Below are 17115 nucleotides of genomic sequence, written 5' to 3' on the forward strand. Positions count from 1 at the left end.
CTATTTCTGCTTCTGTACCTTCGCTTGCTAACCCATGAGGAGAGGGAAAAATACCAGCAGACTTTCTAGACACTCTGTAACCGCACATCCTCCACCCAGAATTGAACCTGACAGAATGACTGCTCCCGGACCCCTCTACCCGGCTCTGGGTGCAAGAAATCATAACCATCTGGCACCCCACGGCTTGGCAGGGAGACCCCGGCTAATCCTGAGGTGACACATACCCTAGCCGTGCCAACCAAGCAGTTTGAAGAAAGACCGCCCTTTGACCTAACCAATAATCTGTTCCCAGCCTTTTCCCGCTCTATAGCGCACCAGTCATATTATAGAGTTGCTTTATGATTTTCCCGCGGTATGTGGCGATTTGTTACAAGATACTTTGATGTATGCTAAGTCCCTGCCTCCCCAAAAATAGTGTATAAAAGGTGTTGTGATCCTGAGCACGGGACCTCTTAGTGTCACTGGTAAAGAGTGCGCGGAGGTCCGGGTTTGAACTCGTAATAAACGATCCTTGCTGTTTGGCTTTGACTCTGGACTCTGGTGGTCGTCTTTGGGGGTCCCGGAATTTGGGCATTTCAGTGGCCAAGGGAGCCAGAGCTTCCTGCTGGACATTAGTCTGACCAGAGGCTCCCACCGGCTGCCTGGGACAGCTGGAAGGTTGTCATGTATGTGTCCTGTGGCTTCTTCAGCTCCAGGGCCCCCACAGCCCAGACTCCAACCTAGGTTCCGTTGGGTCGGCCATTTCTAGGGTTTGTGGTGAGCTGGACCTCGGGTGGGCAGGGCCATAGCCAAGGCCCAGGCCTCCCAGAAGGCCTGGAGAAGCATCTCTAGGCGCCCAGTTGGACATGCTCCGCCTAGAAGTCCCCACAAAAACCACTCAGCCCCCAAAGTACAAGGGATGAGGGATGCCCGTGCTGAAGAGGCGGGGGGTGGGGGAGACTGTGTGTCCCTAGAGAAGGGCCCTCCCTCCCTAGCCAGGATCCCAGGGGCAAACACAAGACTGTCAGCAAAGCTGACTTCGCCCTTCAAACTTTGGCCTTCAAACTTTGGGGTCTGTTTGGGCCCGCAGTTGCAGGTCAGAGGCCAAGGCTGTGTACGAATAGCCCTCCCTCTTGTAGGACCTGGATGAGAAGTTTCCTCTAAGCCTTGGTTTCTGGAGCTGTAGAATGGGGATGATAAAAATGAAACCGGTGCGCGCCAAAATTCTGCCACTGCAGAGAGTGCCTTACTCAACCTCGCTCTAGTCCCAGCCCTGCAAACAAAAAGTTTTTCTGTAAGATTTTACTTATTTATTTGAGCAAGAGTGAGCACAAGCAAGGAGTGGGGCAGAGGCAAAGGGAGACGCAGACTCCCTGCTGTGCAGGGATTCGATCCCAGAACCCTGGGATCATGACCTGAGCCGACGGCAGAGGCTTTAACCCACTGAGCCACTCAGGCACCCACGTCAGTTTTTCTTTTTCTTTCTTTCTTTTTTTTTTTCCAAATATTATATTTATTTATTTATTTATTTGACAGAGAGAGAGACATCACAAGTAGGCAGAGAGACAGGCAGAGAGAGAGGGGAAAGCAGGCTTCCTGCTAAACAGAGAGCCTGATGCGGGGCCCAATCCCAGGACCCCAAGACCATGACCCGAGCTGAAGGCAGAGGCTTTAAGCCACTGAGCCACCCAGGCGCCCCCATCAGTTTTTCTTAATGTCCCTTTTTTTTTTTTTTAAGATTTTTTATTTTATTTATTTGTCATAGAGAGAGAAGCGAGAACAAGCACAGGCAGACAGAGTGGCAGGCAGAGGCAGAGGGAGAAGCAGGCTCCCTGCCAAGCAAGGAGCCCGATGTGGGACTTGATCCCAGGACACTGGGATCATGACCTGAGCCGAAGGCAGCTGCTTAACCAACTGAGCCACCCAGGCGTCCCTCTTAATGTCCTTTTTATGACACAGGACCCGGCGTTACTTTTGGTTGTCACATCTCCTTAGGCCCTTCTGGGTTGAGACAGTTTCTTGGACTTTCTTGCTGTTGATAACCTGGGCAGTGTTGAGGAGAACTGGTCAGGTGTGTTGTGGGAAATTGCCCAGCTGTGACTTGTCTGGTGTTTTTTCAAGGTTGGACTGGGGGTGACAGGTTTTGGGGGAGGACCGCAGAGGTGAAGCGGCCTGCCCAGCACACGGGGTCCAGGGCACATGCCATCAGCGTGGCGTTTCACCGTGGTGTTGACCTGGATCAGCTGGCTGAGATGGGCTCCATCGGGTGTCTCCACCGGAAGTCACTCTCCTCCCCTGGTCGGTGGGGTGCCCTGGGGGAAGGAAGTCAGAGGGCACAGCCACACCTCAGCCTACATCTGGAGCAGGACCAGAAGAGCACATGCTCTTTTTCCTTTTGTGGTTAATCTTGAGAGGATCATGTAGGGATGCCAAAGAAACTTCTTAAAGTTCAAAATGTCACCCACAATCCTGCTTCCTTCACTCAGGTCTTTTATCTCTTTCTTGTTGTTAAACTACACACGCATTTCATTGTGTTGACCAAACGCCTTGTTGTGTAATGTCTTACTCTTGAGATGTTTTCAGTAGTGCATGGCCCTGGGTGGGTGACAGAGGTCATCTCCAGGCTTGTAAGAAGGCGCTGGCGAGAGGGTTCTCACTCAGAGGCGGTTCTGTCCCCAGGAGATACCTGGAGAATGTTCTAGTCGGGGTAGCCTACCCACGTGAGCTACCATCGTTAGGCAGTTTCACACTGACACCATCTGGACGGAAAAAGGAACAAACCACAGCCTCCAGTGGGTTCAGCTCAGAGCTGGTTTGGCTTATCACTCAGAAGCCGGGTTAACCCTTTGCACTGATAGTTGGGCTGTTTTAAAAGGATGAACCCCAGGGCTTAGACAAGGAAAGCTTAGAGGTGGGCGATCATGAACAAGCCTTTGTGGGGTCGGGGTATGTGGGAGAACATCTGCGTTCACCTGCAGGAGACAGAGGCATCCTCATTATCTTCCACGTGCTAAACCCCCACACCGGGCTCCCAAAATTCAGAGAGCTGATGCCCCAGCCCAGGGAGAAGGCCTGGCCACCATTCTTTCAGCAGATACCACAGACTGGGTACATAGGAAGAGTAGCCGCTGTGGCACCAGGGCGGGACGGTGTATTGCCAAGGATTGCCCTTGAAATCCAGTGACTTGGTTAATGGAATACCATGTACTCTATGTTCTAGAACAACACCCCAGGTAACTGCCAAAGGAGTTGTCAGGGTTCCCAACCAGTAAGGCATTGCCAAGTTTATTTTGTTGTCCCTTTCCCGCTGACTTTTTAAGTTCATTTATTAAGTCATCTCCACACCCAGAGTGGGACTTGAACTCACGACCCTGAGATCCAGAGTCACACGCTGTACTGACTGAGCCACTGAGGCACCCCTGAGCAAGGGCTCTAACTATGGTTTGGTTTGTGAGGTCCATGTATCTGGCCCAACCCAAGCTTTCCCCTGTCACCGAGGTGCAAAGCAGGCTGCCTCCATTAAGGGATTAGAGACGCTGAGTATGATGTATGGAAATCCTCATCAAGTGGACAGTGATTGGGGTCACGTTTTAAGGTCATAATGTGCAAGACCGGGCAGAAGAACAGGGAATGGAGGCTCCATCTCCCCACTCAGCCATGAGCAGCACATCTGGGAGAAAGGAAGAATGGACTATTAAAGCAGCAGGTTAAATTGCTAACAGGTAAAGCCAAAGCCAGCTTGGCAGGATGGACAAAGGGACTGTTGCAGGCTTAAGGCATTGGAATGATCAACCCACCACCCCATCTGCCAGCCTGGGGTCCCCTGGCAAGGCTCCCAATCCCGCAAAGCTGTTGGGAGTCTCCGGAGACAGCGATGGCCCTGATTCTCGCTGCAACCAGCGTGCTGTGCTGTTGAGGACACTAAGCCCCATCCCGCCGGGGAGAGGCGTTATCTACTGGAACTGACAATGGGATGTCCCCCTGCGCTGCGTGAGTTACTTCAATCTTCAGTCTCCACTGGGATCCTGTTGTCCTGCTATTAAGCCCGATCTGTGGAATCCCACTAAACCTGGAATGGACCCCACACCCCAGAAAGAGGGGAGAACACACAGATCCTGAGCCTGTCCTGCCCCTCGTCCTGTCTCTTCACCTCTCCCCCGGCCAACAGGTCAGTCCTGGTACGTACAGCCCAGCCAGGTTCCTAAAGTGGCAGCCACATTAACAAGACTTCCCCGTACAAGTTTCTACTACATAGCTATCTTTTTGGCCTTAGACTTCAGCTGCCCCAGAGGGTGTCCAGTCATGGGATGGGCACCCAAGGGAACTACCTTTCTACTGAGGACCCACTTATGTGCCTGGCAAAGGAGTCAGTCCACACCTGTGGGGATTCGGGCAGCTGTCCCTCTTTAGCTTGTCAGGATTGCTGTGGGTACCACTCCTCCAGGGAGCAGAGCAGAAGGCACACAAGCAGTGCATTAAGGAAGCATAAGCTAGGACAGGTGCTCCTAATTCAGCGGATGTTACCAATACTGATCCAGAAATCTGGCCTGTGGCACATCTCTCAATAACATTGGGCATGGGGGGAGGCACCCAGATGGCTCAGTCGTTGGGTGTCTGCTTTCAGCTCAGGTCATGATCCTAGGGTCCTAGGATTGAGCCTCACATCAGGCTCCCTGCTCAGTGGGACGCCTGCTTCTCCCTCTCACACTCCCTCCTGCTTGTGGTCCCTCTCTCGCCATGTCTCTCTCTGTCAAATAAATAAATAAAATCTAAAAAACAAAACAAAACATTGGGCACTGGGTATTCTTTTTCTTTTGATTGAATAAAACAGGCAGCCCATCCAAAGGATCCTAAAATACCACTATCAGAGCCATAGGTGGCTTCACTCCAGTTTGGGATGGGTTCACGTGGCTTTCCCTGGATTACAGATAGTAGAGGACGCATGTACCTCAATGTGGGGAACAGAAAACAAAACAAAACAAAACAAAACAAAACACTCTAAATGGAACCAACCCAGGTACACCAGGGATATGGGATGGATGTTACTGTAATGTAAATCCAAATGGGTCCTAATGATGGTGTGGCTCAAATCTTTGGCTTGGCTTCCACCTGGGTCGTTGGGCCAGTTAACTCTGGGTTCTCCCAGCAATCTGCTCTGTAGTAACAAAAGTTGACCGTCTCCCTCTCCTCGAGGTCAGATGGGCACGTTTTCCACTGGTATGATCGCTGAGCCACCATGTTTGTTCCCTCCATTGGCCTGGAGGAAGTTATAGTGCGCAGAGACGCCCTTACTAAATTCACTCTGTAAAGCCTTAAATGATAACTAACAAAACCTGTCCTACTAAACCCTGAAATATCTGTAATGAGAAAAGCTATCTGCCAAATTAGAATGGACTCGGATTTATGACCGCCTTGCATGGAAGCGCCTGTCCCATTATCCAAGTTCATACCTGATGAGTCTGCTAATGTATCATCTTAATTAAAGCACAGGAGGACACAGTGAATGTCCTGAGAGATCCCACCCACGGCCTAAGGGACTTAATAAATAAGCAGTTTGGATCATGGGAGTCCTGGTGGAAAAAAACGGTTACTTATTTTGGAAGTCATTATTTCAATTTGTGTGTGTGTGTGTGTGTTTAAGATTTTATTTATTTGACAGACAGATCCCAAGTGGGCAGAGAGAAAGGCAGAGAGAGAGGAGGAAGCAGGCTCCTTGCTGAGCATAGAGTCCGATGTGGGGCTCGATCCCAGGATCCTGGGATCACGACCTGAGCCAAAGGCAGAGGCTTAACCCACCTAGCCACCCAGGCACCCCTCAATTTGTGTTTTGTCTTGCATGTGCTTAGAATGCTGCTGTGGCATCTGCCTCCATTGTAGCCGGACAGCCACCAAGCAGGCCACCTCCATGCTAACTGAAACCCCCTTCTCTTTTTGGTTCATCTTTTCCAGGATGTTTGTTTCTTTTTCTTTTCTTTCTTTCCTCCCCCCCCCCCCTTTTTAAAGATTTTATTTATTTGTCAGAGAGAGAGAGAGAGAGAGAGGGAGAGCACAAGCAGGGCGCGCAGGAGGCAGAGGGAGAAGCAGGCTCTCTGCGGAGCAGGGAGCCCCACCCGCTGGATACCAGGACCCTGGGATCAGGACCTGAGCTGAAGGCAGACACTTAACCACTGAGTCACTCAGGTGTCCTGGGGCATCTTATAGCCATTGATATTTGAATGTCCTATACTTTTCACATGTCACTAAGAACCCTTTTGATTCCCTGCCCCCTTCAACCACTGGCAGCTATTAGACTTGAGCTGGGGGCAAGGGTGGCGACAAATAGGTCACACACTAGCAGCCTGGGGGCTGTCTTTGTGGCTTTGTGGGCGCAGGCTAATCGACCAAGAACCACGGGTGCAGAACCTGTGGTCTCCTCTCCAATCTGTGCTTCAGGGTGACTGCCTGGGCTCATTACAATATATTTACATTGTGGCTTTGACCCCCACCTCCTACCCCACTGTGGGGGAAGATGGCCACGACACTTCCGGCAAGACCCTGTAGAGTCAAAAACTCCCCTTCCGAACCGGTAGGAGGAATCCCTTAGTTGGAAACCTCAATGGCAGACCACCGTAACTGTGCTCCTAAACATAAAAGGAAAAAAGACACCCCTAGCCTCAGGTCAGCTGCGATCCCTGAACCTGCCCGCTCTCCCACGTCGAGTGTGCGGTTCTCAACAAACTGCTTTGTGCTTGCTACCTTGCTCTTGGCTGTCTTCACTCCAGCGCAGATCCTCGGATAAATCTTTCGTGGGAAATTCAAGAACCGAGACCTCCATTCACACAACGCGCCCCCCCCTCCCCCGGTAACATGAACAAGTCTGCAAGTTACACAAGATTTATTGGCTCATGGTGGTCCGTATTTTTTGTTATTTAAACTAATCGCTGCATAACCCATGAAAGTTTACTTTAGGAAGACTTTCTAGAACTAGAATTGCTTTTTTTTACATTTCTCCGCTAAAAGCCCGTGCGTGCGTCGGGAGAGGGTGATGCCGCAAGGGTTTCTGGGGAGCGTAGTTCTGGTTTAGGGTAAACCAAGACTTCTGGCGCAGAGCGGGGATACTTCTGGCGGAAGTCGCTAGGAGAGAGAAGGAAGCAACGCAATTTTCCGTAAACGTCGCTCACGGGCGCTCCTGCGCGACGCACGGGGACGTGGCAGTACTTTCCCATGCGATTGGCCAGCTGTCTTCCGGGCACGCGCAATCGGCTCTTTTGACCCCGCCTTCCTTACGGTAGTCTGGGATTTGTAGTTCAGACTCTTACCCGAACTCCGCGGTGGTTCTGCCGCTCGGAGTTGCGAAGCCGTCCCGGGCTTCGGCTCTTGTCTGAGAGGATGGATTCAGGACCCGGGACCGACACGGCGCCGCTGACTGGCCTGGCCTGGTCGACGGCCTCGGCGCCTCCCCCGCGGGGATTCAGTGCGGTGAGCTACGTCGGGGGCCCGGGGATTAGTGGGGGCAGAGGCGGCCGCGTCGGGGTAGGAGCCTGATGCTGACTCCGGTCCCCGACGTAGATCTCCTGCACCGTAGAAGGGACGCCCGCCAGCTTCGGCAAGAGCTTCGCGCAGAAATCTGGCTATTTTCTGTGCCTCAGTTCTTTGGGCAGCCTAGAGGTAAGGGGCGCCGTCCTTCGGCATCCCCCGGGTACGCCCACTCCCCCGTCCTCTTGCGGGGCCCTACGCCAGGCGCGCTGTCCCCGCTGCAGAGTGACTGTCGCTGTGTCCTCCCCTTCCTCCCCCTCAGAATCCGCAGGAGAATGTGGTGGCCGATATCCAGGTCCTGGTGGACAAGAGCCCCCTCCCACCGGGCTTTTCCCCGGTCTGCGACCCCCTGGACTCCAGTGAGGCCCGCGTCCGAGGCTGGGGGTGGGATGGGGGGCCGCGTTCGGGTCCCCGTGGGTAGGACCAGGGAAGGGTGGAGGGACGACTGGACAGGTGCTTGTTTTCCGAGCCACGACCGCGCACTGGGTGATGACAGGGCTGGCTGTGGAGTTGAGCCCTGTTCTGGGGCGGGGCCACATGCCCTGCCCTGCGTAAAAATGTGTGGTTGGCACAGCCTCTGACCTAGACCAAGAGTTGTGACCCGTTTCATTACTGTTTCTGCTGCATCTTACACCGTAGCCAAGCCGCACCACGGGTCATTGCCAAGCCTTTTCCTTTCCAGGCTTTTGCACACGGTTTCCTCTGCCTGGAGCTCTTCCGGGACTCTTCCCGCTAGCTAATACTTGGTTCTCCCCCAGGTCTTTGGTTACCTCTCCCCACCCCTCTCCTCTGGCTCCTATAGCCGGAGCTGTCCTCCCAGGCCTGACCCTCTGCTGCTTTCCAACCACCTGGCTCCCCCTGCCTCTCGCTGTGACTTGTCACGTGTATTTAACTCTCAGGATGTTTCTATGGATATTGGAGTTGGCAAAGTTTTTCTGTTCAGATGGAGATAGTAGATGTTTTAGGCTTTGCAGGCCAGGTAGTGCTGTTGCCTCCCTGCTCCCCCCACCCCCCACAATCCTTTAAAAACATGAAAACCAGGGGCGCCTGGGTGGCTCAGTGGGTTAAGCCGCTGCCTTCGGCTCAGGTCATGATCCCGGGGTCCCGGGATCGAGTCCCACATCGGGCTCTCTCTGCTCAGCAGGGAGCCTGCTTCCTCCTCTCTCTCTCTCTGCCCACTTGTGATTTCTGTCAAATAAATAAATAAAATCTTTAAAAAAAAAAAAAACATGAAAACCATTCTTAGCTCATAAGCCCTGTGAAAACAAATTTTGGACGTCTTTTGGCTCATAGGCTAGGGTTTGCAGACCCCTGGATTAGAGGACGAAGGAAAAGTGAGGTTTGCAGGCCAGGATAGGCATTCAGTTCTGTCTGAGTTCATAGCTGTCCACCCTTGCTGTAGGTGCCCATGGTCATCCCATGAATGCTTCTCCATGTCACCAGCTCCTAGAGCTACATGGAGTCCCCTCCTTTGGCTATACCATTCATGATTGAACCGTTGACCTAAAGCTCTCCAGGGAGCTGCTTTAAACAGTGCCCTGGCGAGCGTCATCCTGGAGCCATCTTTGGACCCCCTTCACTGCTTCTTCCCTCTTCTCACACCCTTGCCACCCGCCCCCCACTCCCAGAGGCCTCTGTGTCCAAGAAGAAACGCATGTGTGTGAAGCTCGTGCCCCTGGGGGCTGCAGACATGGCTGTGTTCGATGTCCGGCTGAGCGGGAAGACCAAGACGGTGCCTGGATACCTGCGAGTAGGGTACGGCCACCCCCGGCCTCTGGCCTCCTTTGCTCTCCAGCTCCCGTATCTGCCCTGCTGACCCTCAGGGACTCTCCTGAGGCTTCCTGTGCCTTCCGTCACTTCCCTGTGCCTCAGTTTCCACAGGTTAAATCTGGGCTAATTTGTATCAGTCTTGTAGGGTTCTTGTGAGGGGTGCGTTGATGAGTCTGAAGCTCACAGTACGTGCTCAGACGCAGCAATATTAATTTGGAATGTTGCTCAGGGTGTGGGCTAAGGCAGAAGGCAAATCCCCCAAAGGTCTGGGGTCATCCTCTTGGGCCAGGACCTCTCCCTACTTCTCTCTCCTTCTAGGGACATGGGGGGCTTTGCCATTTGGTGCAGGAAGGCCAAGGCCCCAAGGCCGGTGCCCAAGCCCCGAGCTCTCAGCCAGGACATGCGGGGCCTCTCCCTGGACCCACCTGCCCAACCCAGGTGAGTCCTCAGGCTTGGGGATGGGGTGGCCATGGGGGGAATTATGGCTGACCTGTGCTGTCCTGCCCCCGTCAGTAAGGATGGCTTTCCAGAGCGGACCCTGTCCAGGTTAGGCTCTCGGGCATCTACGCTGCGGCGGAGCGACTCCATCTACGAGGCCTCCAACCTCTATGGCATCTCAGGTGAGCGCCATGCAAGAAACCGAGGCCCTGGGGCGGGGTAAGACTGGCTCGAGGTGGGCTGGCCAGGAGGGGGTGGGGTCAGGGTTGGAAGCCGGCTTGGGCCTCCCCAGTTTTTTGCAAAGTCGGCAGAGAGCCTGGGGCTTAGGAAAGGGCCTCTCCGGCTGGGGGTGGACCGCAGGCAGGCCGCACCCGCCTTGTGTCTCAGCCCTACGCTTACCTGCCTTCCTCAGCCATGGATGGTGTTCCCTTCACCCTGCACCCCCGGTTTGAGGGCAAGAGCTGTGGCCCCCTGGTGAGTCTCTGCTGGGGGGCTCCTGGGTCTGCGCCTGCCAGTTGCCTTCCTAAGGGTTCAGGATGCAGGGAGGGAAAGAGTGTCATCTGTGTACCCAGTGGCCCAGCACAGAGGCCCGTGTTCCTGGGTTGGAGGAGGCTGGAAGCCAGAGGGTCGTAGTCCCAGAATGGGGAATCAGGCGGGACAGCTGGATGCTGGCGGCAGGAGGCTGTGGCAGGAAGGATGAGGGGATGTTCAGGCAAATACTGGGGGGCGGCCCTCCTTGAGGATGAGGGATTGGGTTTCCAGGAGGTTAGGGTCCCTCCCGCAAGACTGACCCATGTCTGCCCACCAGGCCTTCTCTGCCTTTGCTGATCTGACAATCAAGTCGCTGGCGGATATTGAAGAGGAGGTGGGTGTGGGGCCCAGGATGGGGTGCTAGGGGACCCCCGCCTTCCTGGTACCCCAGTTTGCCCCAGCCACACCCCATCTCCTGAGAGCTGGAGCTCGCTAAGCCCTAATTGTCTTCACCCCCTCACCATTCCTCAGGCACCACTATGCCCCCCTCACTCACTCTGTTTTCCCTTTCCCCCTGCTCTGCTGCCCCCCAGTATAACTATGGCTTCGTGGTAGAGAAGACTGCAGCCGCACGCCTGCCCCCCAGCGTCTCGTAGCTCTCGGTCAGCCCCGGGACAGAGCCCCCTCACCCGCCACCCTGGGACCGGCCGCCATCCTGCCCCACAGCATCTTGGGAACCTTGGCAGGGCAAGGCGTTCTAGACCTCAGCCACCCAGGGGAGCCACAGCCCTGGAGAAGGAGCAAGACCGGTCTGCTTGGTGATGGGGTCTCTCGCCCCCTGGGCCCTGCAGGGCAGGTGTGGGGGCTGGACGGAAACCAGTGCCTTCAAGTCATTTGTGTCAAAACTCTCTGGTGCCTGGAGGCCACGCGGGCGTCCTCCTGGCAATAAACACTACCCTGTGCCCACCGTCTGGAGTCCTGATTCTGGCTGCTGGTCCTCTGTGGCTCACCGTCTTTGCCATGCGCACCCAGCACAAGACAGGGCAGGTGCCCACCCAGTAAGCAAAATCGAGGAGAGGCAGCAGCTCCACTGCCACGGCCAGAATATTCCGCAGAGGCAGGGAACAGGCTTAGCAAGCGACTGAGTGGGCCTGTAGATCAGAGAAGCCTTGGTCTGCCCCTCCGACACTGCACGTAGCAGGAGCGTTTGGATCATGGGGAGGGGGTCAGATCCCCAACACCTGATGTGCAGTGTCTCATTTGGTGTTCCCACACCCTGATAGGAAGCCCTAGTTTTGGCATCTTACAGATAGGGAAACTGAGGCCAGAGCAGCTGAAGTCACAGCTGAGATGTTCTTTTTTTTAAAAGATTTTATTCGAGGGGCGCCTGGGTGGCTCAGTTGGTTAAGTGGCTGCCTTCAGCTGTGGTCATGATCCCAGTGTCCTGGGATCGAGTCCCACATCGGGCTCCTTGCTCAGCAGGGAACCTGCTCCCTCTGCCTGCCTGTTGGCCTACTTGTGATCTCTCTCTGACAAATAAATAAATAAAATCTTTAAAAAAAAAAAAAACGATTTTATTCAAGAGAGAGAGTGCGAGAGAGCAAGCAGGAGCAGGGGCAAAGGGGCAAGCAGGCTCCCCACTGAGCAGAGAGCCGGACGCAGGGCTCCAGCCCAGGACCCTGAGATCCTGACCTGAGCCGAAGGCATACGCTTCACCAACCAAGTCACTCAGGCGCCCCCGCAGTTGAGATTTGAGCCCAGAGCCTACGTCTTCAGGCTCCTCTGTGTATCTTTTTGCTCTTCTCTGCGGTGGATCCATTCAGTCAGTTCTTATTCGCGGTGGTTCCGTTCTGAAACATTGCAGTGAACGCTGACTTAGGGCATACTGGATTCCACAGCGAATACAGAGGTAGGTTCCTACAAGCCTTTAGTCACCTTTTTGTTGAACAATCAGTACGTGACTTTGGTGTGTTTCAAGACACCTTATTTAATACATACGGCTGACTGGTTAATATTGAACTTCCAGCCGGCCGTGCTCTAAACTCAAGCCTGAACAAAGCTCTGCAAACACACATTTTCTCCAGGAGGCACATTCCCGCCTTCTTGCATTTGGGGACACTAGACAGCACTAAGCACTGTGCTTGGAGACTTTTTTCTTCTTTTCTTTTTTTTTTAGATTTTATTTATTTACTTGAGAGAGAGAAAGAGAGTACCAGTGGGGGAGGGGGGCAGAGGGAGATGGAGAAGCAGACTCCCTGCTGAGTGGAGAGCCCAGCTTGGTGCTCTATTCCAGGACCCTGAGACCATGACCCAGGCCAAAGGCAGCTGCTCAATTGACTGAGCCACCCAGGTACCCCTGGAGACCTTTTTTTAAAAAAAAGATTTTATTTATTTGACAGAGGTCACAAGTAGGCAGAGAGGCAGGCAGAGAGAGGGGGGGAAGCAGGCTCCCTGCTGAGCAGAGAACCCGATGCGGGGCTCGATCCCAGGACCCCGAGATTATGACCTGAGCGGAAGGCAGAGGCTTAACCCATTGAGCCACCTAGGTGCCCCCGGAACCCTTTTTAAATAGCAAAACTGCCATGCAAAAATGTGGAAAATGCCACTAGATGGACCATAGAAAGGTCGCTTGTGCACAGTCCAAGCTGATGTGAGATGGCGTCACACTTCAACGGGGGCCGTGTCCCTCGGTGATTCACATTTCCGGAACCCTGCTCTGTAGCGTGTCCCTGAGTGACCACGAAGGGCTACAAGCTTTGGCTTGAAGGTGGCAAATCAGTCTCGGCCCGCGGAACCCAACAAACACCGGGATCTGCGCATAATGGGGTGGGCCAATGTGTGAATGAATGATCCAGGGCTCACACCACTTTTCTCCCGCACCCCCGCATTTCTTCCTTTCCCGCTCTGTCCGCCCTAGGTCCCCGCAGCATCAGAGTGGCCCAGGTTCTGCTGATGTCAGGAACATCCCCGTATCTCTGTGGCTTAGAAAGGCTAAGGCTTCTTTCTCTTTTGTACTGGGTGCCGATGGTGGGGCAGCAACAGACTGCTGGTCACAGGCTCTGAGACCCGCCCAAAGGGGCTGCCCCTTCTCTGCTGTGACAGCATGGCCAGACTCAGGAAGCTCTTGCCCTGTCAGTGAGATACCCTGGATTAGAAGTGCCGCGTCAGAGCTCTGGTCACAGATCACCGGCCAGAACTCGCCCCACTTGGTCCCCCGCAGGGGTGTACCATCCATTCAGCCACTTGTGTCCTGTCCTGGTCTGGAGTCAGAGGGAAGCAGAATGGTTCTGTCCTGGACATCTGAGGGGAGAGACAGCAAGCTGTCCTGGACAGGGGGGCAAGGGGAAACTGAAAATATGCTCCCTCCCCCGTATAGCTCAGCTGCCTCGGGAAAACTAGGCCTTCGGTGCTGAGACATCTCCCCACCTCTCAGCTCTCTGGGCGCCTGTTGGTCCCGCCCAGGCAGCTCTGGCGCCAGCCCTGGAATCTGATCTGGCCGAGAAGCAAAGACTGTTTGTTCTCCCTGGTCACCCTCTTGGCCACCCTGAAACCAGCTCTGGATCACTTTCCAGGGCATCCGTGGGTGACCAGGGGCCCCCAGATGAGCCGTCCTGGCCCTGGATCTGACTGGACTTGCTGGTATTGCTAGGCCGATGACCCAGCAAAATCCCAACCCTCTGAGCCCCCTGGGGCCCGAGGACAGCATTGGGAAGTGCGTGAGGGTCACCTTGGAGCCTACTCGTGCACTTCTATCTTGGGCCACATCAACCCTGACTCCTGTGGCTGAGTTTACACCAGCTTGGGCTACAGAGGAGGGGGCCAAAGCTTTATCCCTCCTGCCTTTGGCTTGCTCCCACCTGAGACAGGTGACATAGGGCGAGATGAGGTCCCACCTCCCCTGCTCACTTGCTGGTGACGCTGAGCTGTGGCTTAGCCTCTCCATACCTCAGTTTCTTCATCTTTATAATGGGAATCTCAATGGGCCTTACCTCAGTGCAGCTCTGAGGGAGAACGCACTCATCCCTCCACGGCTCTACTGACATGCAGAAACACTTCCCAGCTCCAAAAGTTCTGCCCAGCTGAATGGTTTCTGGAGTGCAAAGTCCAAGCAGGTGCAGGAGGGATGCAACCCCAGTGGCCTCTGCTAGTGCAAAACCCGTGCTTCCTGTATTCAAATGTTGCTGAGCCCAGCTGTGGCCCCTACTGCTCTCTCCACCCCATCAGAGCACCCACCTGGGACAGATTCAAACATCCCTTTGCCACCCGCCTTCAAGCCCCCTGAAGCTACAGGGTTCTACCTCATCAGTCATCCTACCGGCTCTTGAACTTGATAGAAGTGTAATGCCCTCCTGAGTTCTCTTCTGAGTCTGGCTAATTCTGTTCAGTATTCCCTCTCTGACATTTATCTAGGGTGTCGCCTGTATGAGTCATTCCTTTTTCTTCATTGCTGAGTCCATTGCATGGATGTGCCATTCTGTTCCCCTGCTCCCCTGCTGATAAACACCTGGATTGTCTTCCATCTGCGACCACTGAACAAAACCACCCTGGGTACTGTTGCCCATGTCTTTTGAGGAACGCGCACCCGCTCCTGTTGTGTAAATGCCCCGAGTGGCGATCGTGGGTGGTAGGCGAGGCCTGTGTTCTGCTCTCAGAGTTGTAGCCACGCAGACTCCCAAGGCTGTTGTATCAGTTTACGCTCCTGCCCCCAGTGAATGAGTTTCAGCGACTCTGGGTCTTCACCAACACTTGGCATCGCAATTGCGTTAATTTTGGCCGTTGGTCTCGCCAGAGTTTGAGTTCCTTAGCTGTTCTGCAGTCTTGGCGGCTTAGAGATCCTAACTGAAAACAGCTGATTTGTGCTGTATGGAAAACACCCCTTTCTCATCTTGCTCAGACCCCTGCCATTTTTAATTGTCTTCGGGCAGAGCCTGACGAGAATTTACGAGACATTAGGTAGTTTCTGAGATGGTTCCCAAAGACCATGGTGTCCCGGTGTTCAGACCCTTATAATCCCCTCCCTTGGGTAGGACTGGACCTAGCAACTCACTTCTAACCAACCGAACATAGCAAGGTGGATGGTCACTTCCATGATTAGGTTCTAAGCCAGTGGCTTCCATCTGGTTGGAGACTCTCTTGCTGGGTTTGCTAAAGCAGACTGGCTTATAAAGATATAAAGATGTATGATGGGACTGAGGGCAGCCTCTTACCAACAGCCAGAAAGGAACCAAGGCCCTTAGTTCCGCAGCTTGGAGGGAATGGATGGACCTCTGCCAACAACCCCAAAGTGAGCTTGGAAGCAGATCCCACCCCTGTTGAACCCAGATTGCAGTCTGAAGGGGAGGTCTCAGTTGAGCCATGCCCCAGATTCCTAATCTCCAGAAACTGTCAGATAATAAATGTGTGTCGTTTTTTTTTTTTTAAGATTTTATTTATTCATTGGGCAGACAGAGATCACAAGTAGGCAGAGAGAGAGGAGGAAGCAGGCTCCCCGCTGAGCAGAGAGCCTGATGCAGGGCTCAATCCCAGGACCCCAGGATCATGACCCGAGCCAAAGGCAGAGGCTTTAACCCACTGAGCCACCCAGGCGCCCCTAAATGCGTGTCCTTCTGAGCGGCTAACTTGGGAGGATGATTTGCAGCAAGAGCTAACAGATACAAACTCAAAGGATATTGAAGTTGGAAAGCAAGAGTGCTGGATTTTCAGATAGTATTTTTGTGATTATTGCTCCATTTTGTGATTATTGCTCAGTTTTGCATCTTGGGTGGTCTTCTGAGCCTTCTGAACACTTCTGAGCCTAAGGTCCAATTTGCACTGTACCTAGAACAGTCCTGAAATGGAGGGTTCATGAGGCCTTTTCCAAAACTCTTATTTCACCCAAAATATGTTTTAAAGTGTGTTCATAAAGTGTTCTCTGGAGAGTGCGTGTGTGGGGGGGAATATGCCCCTTGTCATGCAGAGCAATTTCCTTCAAGGTGGCATCTGGCTTTCCATTCTAAATATCACAAGCACAGAGGACCCCAGCTCTGTCCTGCCACTTTCAGTAGATTGCATGTGCAGAACTAAAGAGAGACCAGTTGGATCCAGGGGACAACAACGGTGATGCTTGTGTGAATTACTCAGGGTATCCAAGCCATGGTGGGCAGCCAAAACTCAATAGTTCTTCTCAACCAGGAATAGTGTGGTTAAGTGTTTTCAGTATCCCCCAGTATGCCTGCTGTTGCAAAAATGCAACAAAGCTGGAACAGACACTCTCTGCCCCCACCTCCCTTTCACCCTCTTCATGTTTATCTCTTCCTGATGAATGTCATTCACAGAAAATACCTCCAACCTTTCTTGGGCCCTCCTTTGGCCACAAGAGTGTGTCCAGCTTGTGCACAGGGAAGACCAGAAGTGTGAGGGGTTAATCTCTCTAGAAGCAGCTCTCAGCCAATACCTGATGGGGTTCAGTGGATAAACACCCCAGGCCCAAGCCCCTGTGTGGGGACCACTCTGCTGTGTGTGCTCTATACTGTTTCCCAGGGGTCCCCAACAGCATGGAGCCTCAGTTGCCCACAGTACTATCTGCTCACTGGCGTCCCCGAAGGCCTCTGGGGGTTCCTGGGGTAATCTCCCATATAGACAAACCACATCCCTCAAATCCTCTCAAGGTCTAGTTCTCTCTTTTATTTTTATTTTTTTTTAAGATTTTATTTATTTCTTTGACAGCGAGAAAGATCACAAGAGGCAGACAGAGGGAGGGGGGGAAGCAGGCTCCCCACCCAAGCAGAGAGCCAGAGGTGGGGCTTGATCCCAGGACCCTGAGATCATGACCAGAGCCAAAGCAGAAGCCGAACCCACTGAGCCACCCAGGCGCCCCTCAAGGTCTAGTTCTGATGATCCCAATCCAAGGCAACATATTTGAGAGATGTTGTCCACTTTCTAATCACACAGGATGCTGATAGC

The 17115-nt window shown here is 53.5% G+C and overlaps 1 protein-coding gene across 2 annotated transcripts; it reads left to right on the forward strand.

Moving 5' to 3' along the window:
• The first annotated feature begins 7255 nt into the window (after positions 1–7255).
• Positions 7256–11140, forward strand: MVB12A (multivesicular body subunit 12A). Of its 2 annotated transcripts, XM_059389372.1 has the most exons (9): positions 7258–7437; positions 7528–7626; positions 7757–7853; positions 9123–9249; positions 9583–9702; positions 9778–9884; positions 10115–10176; positions 10511–10567; positions 10767–11140. In XM_059389372.1, exons 1-9 carry the CDS (start codon positions 7348–7350, stop codon positions 10827–10829), a joined length of 822 nt encoding a protein of 273 aa, XP_059245355.1. In that variant the 5' UTR covers positions 7258–7347; the 3' UTR covers positions 10830–11140. The 2 variants fall into 2 exon arrangements, with proteins under 2 accessions (XP_059245356.1, XP_059245355.1); XM_059389373.1 differs by lacking the exon at positions 10115–10176 and having other exon boundaries at positions 7256–7437.
• Positions 11141–17115: the final 5975 nt, after the last annotated feature.

This window comes from Mustela nigripes, chromosome 2 (assembly GCF_022355385.1).
Source record: "Mustela nigripes isolate SB6536 chromosome 2, MUSNIG.SB6536, whole genome shotgun sequence".
Lineage (NCBI taxonomy): Eukaryota > Metazoa > Chordata > Mammalia > Carnivora > Mustelidae > Mustela > Mustela nigripes.

Coding starts and splice junctions, on each gene's coding strand:
- MVB12A (XM_059389372.1), top strand. CDS start 7,348: ATGGATTCAGGACCCGGGACCGACACGGCGCCGCTGACTGGCCTGGCC. Junction 9,250..9,582: donor CCTGGATACCTGCGAGTAGG/GTACGGCCACCC, acceptor CTCTCCTTCTAG/GGACATGGGGGGCTTTGCCA. Junction 10,177..10,510: donor GCAAGAGCTGTGGCCCCCTG/GTGAGTCTCTGC, acceptor TCTGCCCACCAG/GCCTTCTCTGCCTTTGCTGA.